Below are 13,638 nucleotides of genomic sequence, written 5' to 3' on the forward strand. Positions count from 1 at the left end.
TTGGATTGGATGATGGTAATACTTAAAGATAGCGTTAACGTCAATTATCCTTAAATGATGCATTAATTTTGTTTTTTTTTTTTTGTATCGAGAATATGATAAAGTGCTGCCAATTAGTCATTTAGAGAAAAGGTAGTATATGAAAATTTTATCTTTTCAGCCTTTTAAGCTTTAGGTACTAATTCTAGATTTGAAGCTTCAGCTTTTCAAATTTCTAAGTGTTCAAACCCTATTTTGCTTCTATAAAAGCCTAAATACAAGTCCTATAAGCCCTTATAGAAGCAAATTTTGCTTCTATGTGTACTTTTTATGGGACCAAAAGTTATGACCTCAAGACCTCTTCAAAGATGCGAGTTTATGAAAGAAAAAAGTCTTCATGATGAATTACAAACTCAAGAAATAAAAGGTATGACCTTAAGACCTCTTAAAAGTTGCGAATTTATGAACAAAAAAAGTTTGTATGATGAATCACGTCACCTTAAAACCTCTTTGCAGATACGAATTCATGAAAAAAAAAGTCTTCATGGTGAATTAGGACTTCAAGAACTAAAAAGTATAACTTTAAGACCTCTTTAAAGATGCGCATTTATGAAACAAAAAGTCTTCATGGTGAATAAGGACTTCAAGAACTACTAAGTATGACCTTCAGACCCCTTTTAAGATGCGAATTTATGAAAGAAAAAAGTCTAGATGATGAATTAGGCCTTAATGAACCGAATCGTACGGCCTTAAGACCTTTTTAAAGATTCAAATTCATGAAAAATAAAATGCACGACTGGGTCGCACGTACTTGCTCTTGTAGTTCACAGTATCTTTATCTTAAATATCTATTGGAAATTTAAGATTTTGTAGAAAAAAAATCAAAAAAAAAAAATCAAAAGTTTAAAAATTAAATTAAAAAAATTTTTTTTTTTTAAATGTTTTTAAAAATATTTTTTTTTAACATTTTATACTTAATGATCTCTGTAAATTTTAAATAAAATAACTAATGCTTTGATGAAATATATGAACTTAAAAAATATGTCAATTTTTGAAAAACGGCAACGCCATATTTCCGTTCTCCGCATTTTTTGAGAAAAACTAAAAACGCAGTTTTGTTAGAATCAATAAGAGTATTCCGCACACCAAATTTGATCGAAATCGTTAGAGCCGTTTTCGAGAAATTTGCAATACCTCGAAAACGTTATATGGGAGGTATGCGTTAAAATGGAGATATTAAAAAAATAAAAAAAAAAACGGGTCTAGGGAATTACGTAAAAATCATCTGGACCAAGTTTCAAGCAAATCCATCCATCCGTTTAGGCCCTAGCTCGATGTACAGATGGACGCACAGACGCACAGACGCACAGACCGACGCACAGTGGGGAACCTTATATGGGAGAGTGGAAAAAACTCCGTAAAATCTAAACTACTGGACCGTTTTTAATGAAATTTTTAGGAATAATAGGAAATAAGAAGATAAATCAACACCAGTAATTTCCGCCCACTGCCCCGCCTACTAAAGTGAAAAATGGCTATTTAAGTTGAAAAAAGTCGAAAACTAGTACTTTTGTATGAAATTTAACGAAGACAACGTGACTTGCAGTAACCAAAATATGCTTTTCTGAAGGTTTTCGATGTTTTGAACTCGAATCCGAAGCCATAAAAAATTAATCAGCTCCTGTTTTTGAAATATTACCGTTAGAAAATGCAAAAAAAGTTTTTTCTTGACTATTTCTTGCCTTGTTCTTTTATATAAGTAAAATTGTCTGAACATATTAAGTAACGGTTTATATAATAACTGATTTCCTTCTTTCAAGACCTGTTTAAATCTTTTCGATATCTTTTTTACTGCCTGAGATATCTTGAGTTGTTTGGCATGATATATCTACCATATAAATTATACCGTCATTATCTCCTTTATGATATATGAATCCGAACCCACTTACTACATTTTAAGATATCTCGGGAAATAAAAAAGATAACCAAAAGATTTAAACAGGTCTTGAAAGAAGAAAAATAGTTCTAATATAAACCGTTATTCACGTTGTATGGGGATCTGGAAAAAATTCAATTAAAGCTTAACCACTGAACCGATTTTAATGAAATTTTCAGGCAAGATTATTAAAAGCAAGTAAACCAAAATAATATTTTCTTGCAAGCTTAATTATTGTTTAAGACTTCTTAAGAAATTTAAGAAACAATTTCTAGGTTTTAATTTTAGTCATATCTTTATTTTAGTTTTTTTGTGCTCTGAGGGCCATTTGCTGAAACGAAACTTAAATAATTTAAGTTGAACATAAGCTCCTATTCTCTACTCTTTCCTCTCTACCACATAAGAGTTTATTTAGAACATAATTAAGTTTCGATTCAGGAAACGGCTGTGAATCTAATATTCGTAAATCATAAAATTTTAAATAAATTGCACAAAACGTTGAAAACCGTCCATTTTGTATGTATTTTTCGATTTTTTTTTTTAATATGTAGGTATTTTCAAACTAACGTCAGATTTGAATTCATCAGATCAAAATACATATTAAAACATATGATTTTTAAAAAAATCTTTCCATTTTTTATTATAATCTGCTTTTTTAGAAAATACGTTTTTCACATTTGCTTAGTTTCAAATTGCTCTAAAAAGTTTATTAGGACGAACTAGGATGAGATTTTTGTTGCCAAATGTTGCTGAGACTCAACACTATCATATGATATGAGTCCGCCCACAGAGGAAGTAGTTAAAACAATTTTTGAACTCAAAATTCCCGAAAATTATAAGTATTCTTAAAATGAAAAATCGAAAAATTTTTTTGTTCCGCTAAACTTGTAACTGATATTGTTAAATTGTTTATTTTTTATATATTTACAAAAAAAATTTTTTTGAAAAGTCAAAATTTAACTGATTTTATACCATTTGAAAAATACTCGTGTTTACATCAGTTTTCATAATTTTTCAACTTTGAATACAAATTTCTAAGTCTAGAAATTTTTTTTCAAAGAAATGCTTTCACATCCTGATTCTACAACATAATTACTGTAAGCAAAACTTCCAACATATACAAAAATCCAGCTTTCACACGCATGAGTTTTTTCCACTTTTTTCCCACTGTGCGACGGACGGCATGACGAAAACCACTTTTTTGATCTTCTCCATCATCGTAATGTTGGTTTTGATTTAAACCTCGATTTTTTTCTACACGAAACCAATACTTGCCCTATAGAGCAAGTAAAAAATCTTCATGATAAATTTAGACTTCAAAACCAAATAGTATGACCCTTATACCTTTTTAAAGATGCGAAATTATGAAAGAAAAAAGTTTTCATGATGAATTGGGACTTGAAGAACCAAAAGTTATATGTACTTTTTATATAAGAAAATTTTAATTTTAAATATTTTCTTATACAAGCAAATTTTGCTTCTATAAAGCCTTACAGAAAAAATTGATAATGCCTCTATAGGAGAAAAATTTGCTTCTATGAAGCCTTACAGATGATAATACAGCTTCTGTTAGCCTTTATAGAAGTAAAATAGTTAGTTGGGAAGTTCCCAGAAAATTATGGAATAACATCCGAATGTCTTGTCAAAATGTAGGTAGTTGAATTTCATCAAACGGAACAAACACAAAACAAAACTTACCATTTCCAAGACCTTTCGACTGGCAATATTGCAAGACAAATCCAATACAACAATTTGTCGCAAAACTTCACTTCGAAGGAACGTTGCAAGCAACTCGGATGCATTCATTGTCCCGTCGTTGGACTTATTTTTATTTGCAAAACTCTCACTTGCTTGGTAACTATTGATTAATAGATCTATTCGCAGAATTTTAATTAAAACACCCTTTGGCTGAAAATCTGATGCAGAGCTTCGTCGTTCTCCACGTTCACTACGACGACTGCGACTATGAACAGGCCATTCACTTGAACTGAAGCTGCTGGAAATGTTGACACCATCAATCGTGTGTCCCTTATTCGGACGACGACTACGACGACGATTATCCTTGCCTGTGAAAAACGATCTCAATATTGTCAGCGTGTCAATATTAATCGATGTCCTCGTTTGCTTTCGCTGCTGCTGTCTGGTTGGTGATGGTGACCCATTGCCCACGTCACCATCACCGTCCAGGCCACTGCCGTTCCCATTATCCTGCTGGCATGTTAGCAAACTTACTCTCGGTATATGCTTGTATTGGACAAGTTCATAAATTAAATGATGTAGCATCCCTGGGCTGCCTGCAGCACTTTCCAGATGGTTGACATCAATATTGTTCGACTTTTTGTCAACAAAATGCTTGCTATCGAAGAAGAGTTCTTCTTGTTGTTGTTGTTTTTGTTGCTGGTGTTGTTGTTCTGATGCTAGTGATGTTTGTCGAAATAGCCCCCGAGTGTAATAAGATGCAATTTTTGGCTTTATGTTTGCCTTCTCTGATGTTGTTTGCAATGTTGTCCATGATGCGTTTGCGAATCGATGTAAAATTATTGCCATCAGAAATAGAAATGAAACAACTGAAGTGTTGGATTTTTTGTGAAGTTTATTGGAATTCATCTTGAATGTTGTTGTTTTCATTTGCAAATCTTAACGTGAAATGTATGATTCTTTTTCAATTCTGGAGTTTTTATACTTTTGAAGTCTTTCTATTTAATGGTTTTAATCATAGTTTGATGATTGATTTTTATAAATTGAAAAAAAAAAAATCAATACACTTGAAGAAAAAAATGATATTAAAAAAAAATTATAGAACTTTGTAACAGTTAAAGCTAATACTTCGTTGCGTTAAATTTTTAGCCAAGCTATCATTGCTATAAAAACTTGTAAAAAACAGTGATAGTCCAGAGAAATTTTAAAATGAAAAATGTTCTCACTGTCTATCTCTTACACTGCTCTTATGGTTTTAAACCAGTCATCTCCTGAGCAGAGAGTTTGTAAACGCAATTTCTTTTTTTATAGTGAGGATGAAAAAAAGAGGGCCTAAGTTGCAACCTTAAGGAATTCCAAACTTCAACAAGGCAGGTTTAAAACCCAGTGAGAACAGTTCAAAAGTTAAGTCTTCTGAAGTCTGTTACTAAAATCAGTAAAGATAACGTTGATTTCATATTCATTCCCTTAGAATGAAAAACTGTTGCATTCTAGATTAGTGGTTGGCCCTCTACTTTTCAGAAACTCGTGTTGCCTAATAAGCAGCTTGCGGCGATATGCTTTCCAATATCTTGAATGAAAGTGTGGCGAAGTACCATCACACTTTTCAGATTAAACCAATATATCACAGTACATTATATCATCATAGGACAACTCATCATGGGCATGCTGATCATGGAAAAACTCATCACAAGGTGCTGTTGCAACAATTTTTTTTAGTTCAATTTATTTATTTATCTATTTTTTTTTTAAGGGGTTATATCTAGTTGTAAGTGCAAAAAAACCTTCTTTTTTGTGGATTTTTTGTGAAGAGGCTTTTAATTATATAAACATAAAGATAACATATCCATATAGCAAATTTAATGTATTAAAATAATTCGCTGTGGATTTAAAAAAATATTGGGTTCCGTTATTTTTGTAGTAGATCTCCTAGACGACCTCCAAAAAAAAGGTGTCTGGCGGTGAGCAAAATTTCTCCGAAACGGCTGGAGTAATCGGCTTGAAATTTTTACACAATTTTCTTAGATACTTTTGTCAGGTAATGAACGAAGGAAAAAGGTTTTTGACAATAATTCGATTTTTTAAGCCACTTTAAAGTGTAAATTTTCGTGAAAAACAACGATTTTTTTGTTTAGGAAGCCGCCATTTTGTCAAAAATCAAAATTTTGACTATTCCTTCGTTCATTACCTGCATTGGTCTATCCTGAAAATGAATCTTTTAGTTTTTTTAATTTTAAGTGACTTGGATCAGAGATATCTTGCTCACCGCCAGAAACCTTTTTTTGGAGGTCGTCTAGGAGATCTACTACAAAAATTACGGAACCCAATATTTTTTTAAATCCACAGCGAATTATTTTAATACATTAAATTTGCAACTAGATATTACAACTAGATATAACCCCTTAAGTTACATCACCAAATTGAAGATAACTCTTTTGTTGTTAGAAAATTGAAAATAATGAACAATTTAAGATTTAAAAAACAGTTATTTTAAAGAGTTTTTTTTGTTCAGTGCAAAAAAGAAATTAAAATATCCATTTTCTTATTATTTTTTTTTTTTAAGAAAATATTAAATGCCATTTTATCAATTACCAAATCACTTTGACAATGTCAGAAATAATGGTTTCTCAACAAAGGTATGCACTATGCATAATAATTTTATAATGACTAAAATACCTTTGACATTGTTTTTTTGAAGTACAGGTTCATTTGTAACCAATTTGAATGTCCTTCTGTAGACGACATTTAACTATTTTGTGATTTTGATTGAAAGAAAAAGAAGAAATGTACCAACTTGAATACTAAATTAAGTGAATTAAATCTCAAATCTCTTTATTTTTAATTAAATTCTTTAAAAATTACAGGTTATGAAATATTGCATATGTTTAGGAGCGCAGTTAAGAAAACCTTTTCCTACTTTTAGGAGCTTTTATAATTAAAATTGAAATAAATCGTTAGTTTCTCATCTTTTTATAAGATGTTATGCTAAATTAAATAAACTATGCATTGGATGATATGCATAAAAAATAGTACCTAAATGCTTTTAATTAAAAAAATTGTAAAGTATGAACCTAGTTTATACTTATTAATTTCTTATTGATATTACTTACTATTTTTATGCATACGGGCCTTTAAGTCTTCTTACGGGCCGATTAAAATGATGAAAAGTTTTTTCGAGTCACGCTAGTATTTTTTTGTTTTTTTGTTAATTTATTTTTATTTTAATCCTTCGTTTTGGTTCTGATTGTGAAATTTTGCTTTTCAGTTCAAAATCTAGCCAAATGAGTGCTTTTTTATCGGAACACACGAAACTTTAAAAAAAAAACTAAAAAAAGAGATAAACCCTTTTCATTGAACACACACACACACATACTTTACATCGCACGTCGCATCGTCGTCATCGTCATTTTGAATGGATGTGCTTCGACTGAACATTAAGCAGAATATGTGGGCGCACAGCAGTGGTGCAGATAAAATAAATTACACGTGTTAAATCGTCACCATCTATAGGATATCCACGAGACTACAACACGGGGTGTGGTGCGGTTTCGTTGGTTGGTGGTGGTGAAGGCTTCACGGCCTTTTAACAGCAGGAGCTCTGGAGCTCAAATTGGGGAATGGGAACTGACGTGAACATCAAAACGCAACTTTCAACTTGGAGTCGGCTTCGTTGTATAGTCGAAATATACCTACTCACATCGTCATATAAAATCGTCGTCGTCGATGTGCTGCATAATGCCTACCATGGGGCCGGTTACGCTGTGATAGGCGTGTGTAGTAGGTGAAGTGTCACGGTAAATTGTTTTAACGTCATTAAGGGGCCAGCAGTGATTTTTCGGAAGGCTATTGTTTAATTTTTAATCCCGGCTACCCTTTTATTTTTTTTTTTTTTTTGAGGACATAGCACGTAAAGTGCTTAACCCTCTTTTAAAGCGATATAGCTTAAAGTATTTTATTTTTTTATTATTATTATTTTTTTGTTTTCAAAGCTTGAAAATTTTTGATGAAGGGTTGCGCTACGATGCTAAATGTAATGCATAAAAGGGGAAAAATTAAGCACATAACTGGGTTTTAAATATTTGTTTGAGAGTGATGATAAAAACATAGTTTTATGACAAACAAAGGAATGTTTAGCTGTTTTAAACGAAAGGATATAAATTAAATTTTTTTTTTGTTAAATTTTTGAAGAATTTTAAGAAAGTTGTGACTGAATAAAAATGAAATAACTTTTTTTCATTTGTTCTTTTATTGACTTTTTACTGAACCCATAAGTTCCCCTACAAGTATTTCGTGTTAAAAACTATTTGTATGAATTTTTTTTTTTTTTACTAAAATAAATTATATTTCATCATCAGGATTTTATGAGATTAGAGATTTTTTTTGTATTTATTTAAACGACGAAGGACGTAGCTTAAAGTAGAAGGAAATACAATTTTTAACAAATGGGCTTCTTATTTCAAAATAATTGTTCACATGAATAGAGGGAAAATATAAGTAACTTTATTTAACTAAGCTATGAACTTGGCATTGAATCAAAAGTGTCGTAGTTAATATTTTTTTTTTCTTAAACCATAGCGATTATTTGTCTTTATTTATTAAATATTAAAAATAATATAATAAAAAAAACTAAATTTGTTTTCTTTGGAAAGACAAAAAAAAAGTTATACAGTCAAAAACATCGAAATTCTTTTTTTTTTTTGAGTTTGTACTCCGGAAAATAGATTGCTAGACACCTCTAGAAAACACACACCAAATATGAGCTCTTTATATAAATGGGAAGGTCAGTGGGTATGGGTTTGGATACGAATATCTTCTAAACGGTTAAAGCAGTTAATTTGATGCCAATGATTTCTTTGTAGAACTTTTAAGCCCCTACAAGAATATATATTGCTTTTTTGAAAATAATGAATTTTTTGTGAATTATAAAATTTTTAAAAGTAAAAAACGTTTTTATAATTTTTTTTAACTTCGACCTCAAATATCATTAGAATGGTTAGATTAATAAAAAAACACCTTTTTTGTGGAGCAATCTGTTTCCTACAAGAATATGTGTTGCGCGTTTGATTATTATAATTTTTCAATTTGTTACAAAATTAAGAACAAAAAACGAATTTTTAAAGATTTTCTGGATTTTTGGACCTCAAATATTTATTAAACTGTTAGATATAACGAAAAAAGTATTTGAGACCTTTTTTGTAGAGCGTTCAATTTCCTACAAGAATATGTAAAGAAATTTGCAAAAAAGTCGATTTAAAAAACAATGATTTTTTTTTAGTAGAAGCTTGATGTAAAAATAGAAAATTGCGAAGCGGAGGACCTTTCCATTAATATAAAGAGCTCATATTTGGTGTGTATATTCTAGAGGTGTCTAGCAATCTATTTTTCTCAGTAAAAACTCAAAAAAAAAGAATTTCTATTTTTTGACCCACCCTAATTTAGATGCAATGTTTTATACAGAGTTATTTAATTTTTTTTTTAACTTTTTTTTTACTAAATATGTTTTATAGATTATGACAATTTAGTAAAGAAACACTTTTTTTCAATTGAGACATCAATATGCATTTACATTCATTGAGTTAAAATTAACTCTATATCCCGTTGGAACCAAAGAAAAATTACAAAACACTCATTTCTCAAAAACTTAAAAAAAATTAGTGTTTATCGTTTTTTATGCTTGACAAAAGTAATAAGCATAATAACCTGAAAGCATTCGAAATTTCAAAAAATATTTATTGCAAATATAAAAAAAAGCATTACAAAATTTTCAATACACACCGAACATTTTCTGCAATAAAAAAATGTTGTTGCATTTTTTGGTAAAAATGTTATTTTTATTGTTAAATGTTTATATTTGAAGTAACATTTTTTTAAAGCAGAAAATCTTCGGCTTTACCAAAAATAAATTTTTTTCATCCAAAAAAAGAATGAATTTAAAAACAAAGATAAAAAAAACATTCATTCTTTCACCTAAATTTTTTTAAGACTCATTGAGACTTAGAAACAATAGTGTAAGTTCACGTTAAAATTTTTGGTACAAACTCCGGATTTAATTTCATCTCGACTTTTTATATCCTCAAACTAAGTCTGGTGCTTATATCTATTAAAAATATATTATACATTGTACGATTAATGGTTTCTGCTAATTTTAATCAAGCGATAAATAAATATTACATACGTTTCAAAATATATAACTGAGTGGGTCAATGTGGTGTATGAGTAACATTTTTTTTTTTCCAATTTACCCATGTACATTTTAAGTGGTTTAAAAAACTGAATGGGTTATATCAAAAATTTAAAAAAAAAATATTTTCTAAAACTGAACAACAAACTACATAACTCTTCAATTGAACCGTTTATTTCAGAAACGACATAAGTCCATGAGCATAAACTTTTCAGGAGCAACAAAAAACTGTTTTTTACTTAAAATTCCACAACACTTTAAATTTAGAGTATGCCGAGTTATAATCTAGCCTAAGATGCATTTAGAAACCTTTAAAATATAAACTTTTTTTTAGGTCTTTGTGGGTTTTTAAGCCTTTAAAGTCGGTGGACTTATGTCGTTTCTGAAATAAACGAAATTTTTGAACCCTACTTTCGATTTTAATAAATTAAATAGCAGTAGATAGAGTAAATCTTTACCTTTTTATAGATGTATAACTTAAAGGCTTGCGTGTCATGATGTTTGCCAAAGAAATTTAAAACTGGTAAAATGTCATATTATTCAAGAGTTAAAAATGCTTCCAGCACCAGAAATCTGGCTATAACTTTTGAATCCTGAGGACAATTTTAATGAATTTAATAGATATAAATAGAGTAATTCTTTACCTTTTTATAGATATATAACAAAAGGGGGTGCGTGTCAATATTGCTGCCAAAATAATTTAAAACTGGTAAAAAGTCATGTATTTAACAGTCAAAAATGTTGTCACCGGGTGAAAATTTTCCATATATTTTGAACCCTTTTCTTTCAGTTTTCGTATTTTGGGGGGTCTGACATACCTAATTTTTTTTTCAGAAGATGAATAACTATACATAAATGAGAAATTTCCAAAAAAAAAAAATTTGGAAAAAGTGGACTTATGCTGTTTCTGAAATAAACGATTCAATTTTTGGTGCAGTCTCTCAGAGTCAAGGTCCTCCACCGTCCGGCCAGAATCTTCAGGTACCCAAAGAGATTTTATTCATGCTCCAAATTTTCGCTGATAATTTTGTTATTATAGCCCTCCACTGCTGGAAATATTTTATGCACCTAGATATTATTTAAAAACCAGTCAAAGCATTCAACACGCGTATAATGTATTATTGAACATGCAATGATCTCACGTTTATATAAATTGAACGTGAATTTCAGAATTTTTTCTCACTTTACACTCTAATAATAATAAACAAAATAAATTTCACAATTATTATTTTTTGATGAGGAAGTTAGTTATTATATCTCCATTAATTTAGTAAAGCTTTATAATTTCTCTTGAAAAACATATAATTCTAAATTTGAATCAAACTATTATCTAAAAGATATTCAAATCTCTCAAGCAATGAATCCCAATTCTTGAAATTCTCCAAACACTTTCAATATAATTTCTACCCAATTGCATTTCCAAGAACACAAAACTTGCCTTGTTCTTTCAACTGAAACTAAACTATATACCTCTCAAAGCTTAAGGGATATTAATTTTGAATTTAATCATACAAACATACAGGAAGCCATTTACCATATAGAAAATTTAAATATTAAGTATTATTGTGTTTATATTTCGGAGAATATAAGTCAGTTATACTCCATTAAAATATTGATTAATGTCTAAATAAGACACACAAATTAATGGCGCTTAAAGATGCAGAAAATTAAACGACTTCAATTTGACGCATGGTAAACTTTAATAAAATGTTTTTTTTATACAGTTCACCAGAGTGAAACATGGCGCAGTTTATCTTTTAGTCAAAGTGATGGTATTGGTGTTTGTTGACGAGGGAGGGCTTACAGAGACGGATTTCAAAGAGAGATGCTTTCACATTTTAACTGTTGAACTTTTAAACAAGGACATTTTGTATTCCTCGTTATTTTGTGTTTTTTGTTTCAAAAGTAAGGGAACGATTTTATTTAGAAATAGTAATAAAAATAAACGGTCCCTCTCTCAATTAAGTTAAAAGCGACTTCAAACCAACAACGACGACGATGCGATGCTTTCTCCATTGCCATAATCCATCGATCGATGGGTGAAACTATAAAAATCGAAATGTCCAGATAAACGTCACATCGAAATGTCTAAATGCTGCTTTACACAACTTGTTGATGGTTCAAAAATGCTTGCACATTTATTTTCTTATTTTTTCTCCATTTTTTTTTCTTTTTTAAACTGTTCTTTTTCACAATATCAAATTTAATTTTGTTAAAAGCTTTTCGTTTTATTTGATAAAATACATACCTAACCTACATGTGTTTCAAGTGTGTAGGTGTTGTGTTTGTATATTGGAAAAAAAAAGGAAAATATTAAGTCGATAAAATTGATTGAAGTGTTAAACGTTGGAAAATATGAATGGCATTTATAACGATTGTAGGTTTCGGATGCTGGCTAAATTATTAAATCGTTCAGGGATGCTAGAATTTTAATTTTACAAATGTTTTTTTATTAGTTTTGTACCAGCTCCCAAATCAATAATTACGGTTTAACATTTTATGAAGGACCCTTAGTTATTGTTAGTACGTGCACAATACTAATACATTTTTAGAAAATATACAAAATGAAAAAGGTGTGGTTTTGTATGCAGACACGATTTTTGATATTTAATTATTAATTTACTGAATAAGGATGGAGTCAAATTGAAGAGGTTGTGGTGGTTTTTATTTTTATATTTTATAATAATTGAATAAAGCACGAATTTATATGAATATTTGACAAAAAAAAAAACGTACAATAAGTCCTGAGCCATAAAAACTATTTGCACTTTTTTCTATCGCAAAATGATATTACCCTTGAATGGTTTCTATGTAAAAAATTGAAAACTTTTGAAATTATTTCAACAGAAAAAAAAAACAAAAAATTAAGTTTAAAAAAGTTCTTATCTATTTAATTTTGTCCAACAAACGGTTTATGCTATTTAATCATTTGTAAATGTATAAAAAACGTCGAAATGATTAACAAAAAAAATAAATAAATTTCTTATGAACACAAATTTTCAACTGGTTTATTCATTTCTTAGATTCTGATGTATTACAAAATTCTGTATTTTAAAAAAGTTTTAATCCTAAATTCTGTTTTCAAAAATTATTTAATAAAATTATTATGTATAGATAATATACATAAATGTTTCAATAGTGAAAAACTGCGCTTTTTCAATATCAAAACGTATTTTATTGTTTTTTTCATTTACAGAATTTTTCGAAATACCGAATTTTCAAATTGTTTTTTATAAAGAAATTTAGAACACAGAATAGCGACCTTTTTTAACTTAAAAAATAAAACACAACACTATTACATTTTACTTGACAGAACACTAGCTTACAAAAAAATCTAAAATTTTTTGACACCAATTGCCGTTATACTTTTCGTATATGTAGATTTAAACGAGAAAACTCGAAAATTGTATTTAAGTAAATGTTTATGGATAGGTTTTCGAGATATGATTTTTTAATGTTAGCTTTTTGTTGTTTTTTCACGCATAATTAGGTACTATTCGGGCCATATCTTGAGTAATAAATAACCAATCCGAACAGAAGAACCGGCACCATGAAAGCTGAATAAATAAGCAAGAATATGGAATAAATTTTCTAAATCACTTCAGTTGCTTAAGTGCAATGAATCAAAAAATTAAAAAAAAAAACGATTTTTTAAATTAAGTTTAAAAAAAGAGGATACTTTTCTTAAAAATATTATTTATAAAGTTATGTTATGACCATACAAAAATTCGACTCTTTTTGTTACTTTTTGATTTTTTGTCTATAACTTGCAAAGCAAGCCGAATTTGAAAATTTTTATAAAATTAAAAAAAAAAAATCTTTTAAAAAATTTAAGAAAAACTAT

General features: G+C 29.2%; 1 protein-coding gene across 1 annotated transcript in view; it reads right to left on the reverse strand.

Annotated features, from left to right (window-relative positions):
- Nucleotides 1–4,541, reverse strand: part of LOC129912615 (uncharacterized) — a 39,610-nt gene extending 35,069 nt beyond the window's left edge. The window contains exon 1 of the mRNA XM_055990921.1: nucleotides 3,614–4,541. Within this exon, the coding sequence (XP_055846896.1) occupies nucleotides 3,614–4,522 (909 nt within the window). The 5' untranslated portion in view covers nucleotides 4,523–4,541. The remainder of the gene's footprint in view (nucleotides 1–3,613) is intronic.
- Between the last annotated feature and the right edge of the window lie 9,097 nt (nucleotides 4,542–13,638).

The sequence above is a fragment of the Episyrphus balteatus genome, chromosome 2 (genome assembly GCF_945859705.1).
Source record: "Episyrphus balteatus chromosome 2, idEpiBalt1.1, whole genome shotgun sequence".
Taxonomy (NCBI): Eukaryota; Metazoa; Arthropoda; class Insecta; order Diptera; family Syrphidae; genus Episyrphus; species Episyrphus balteatus.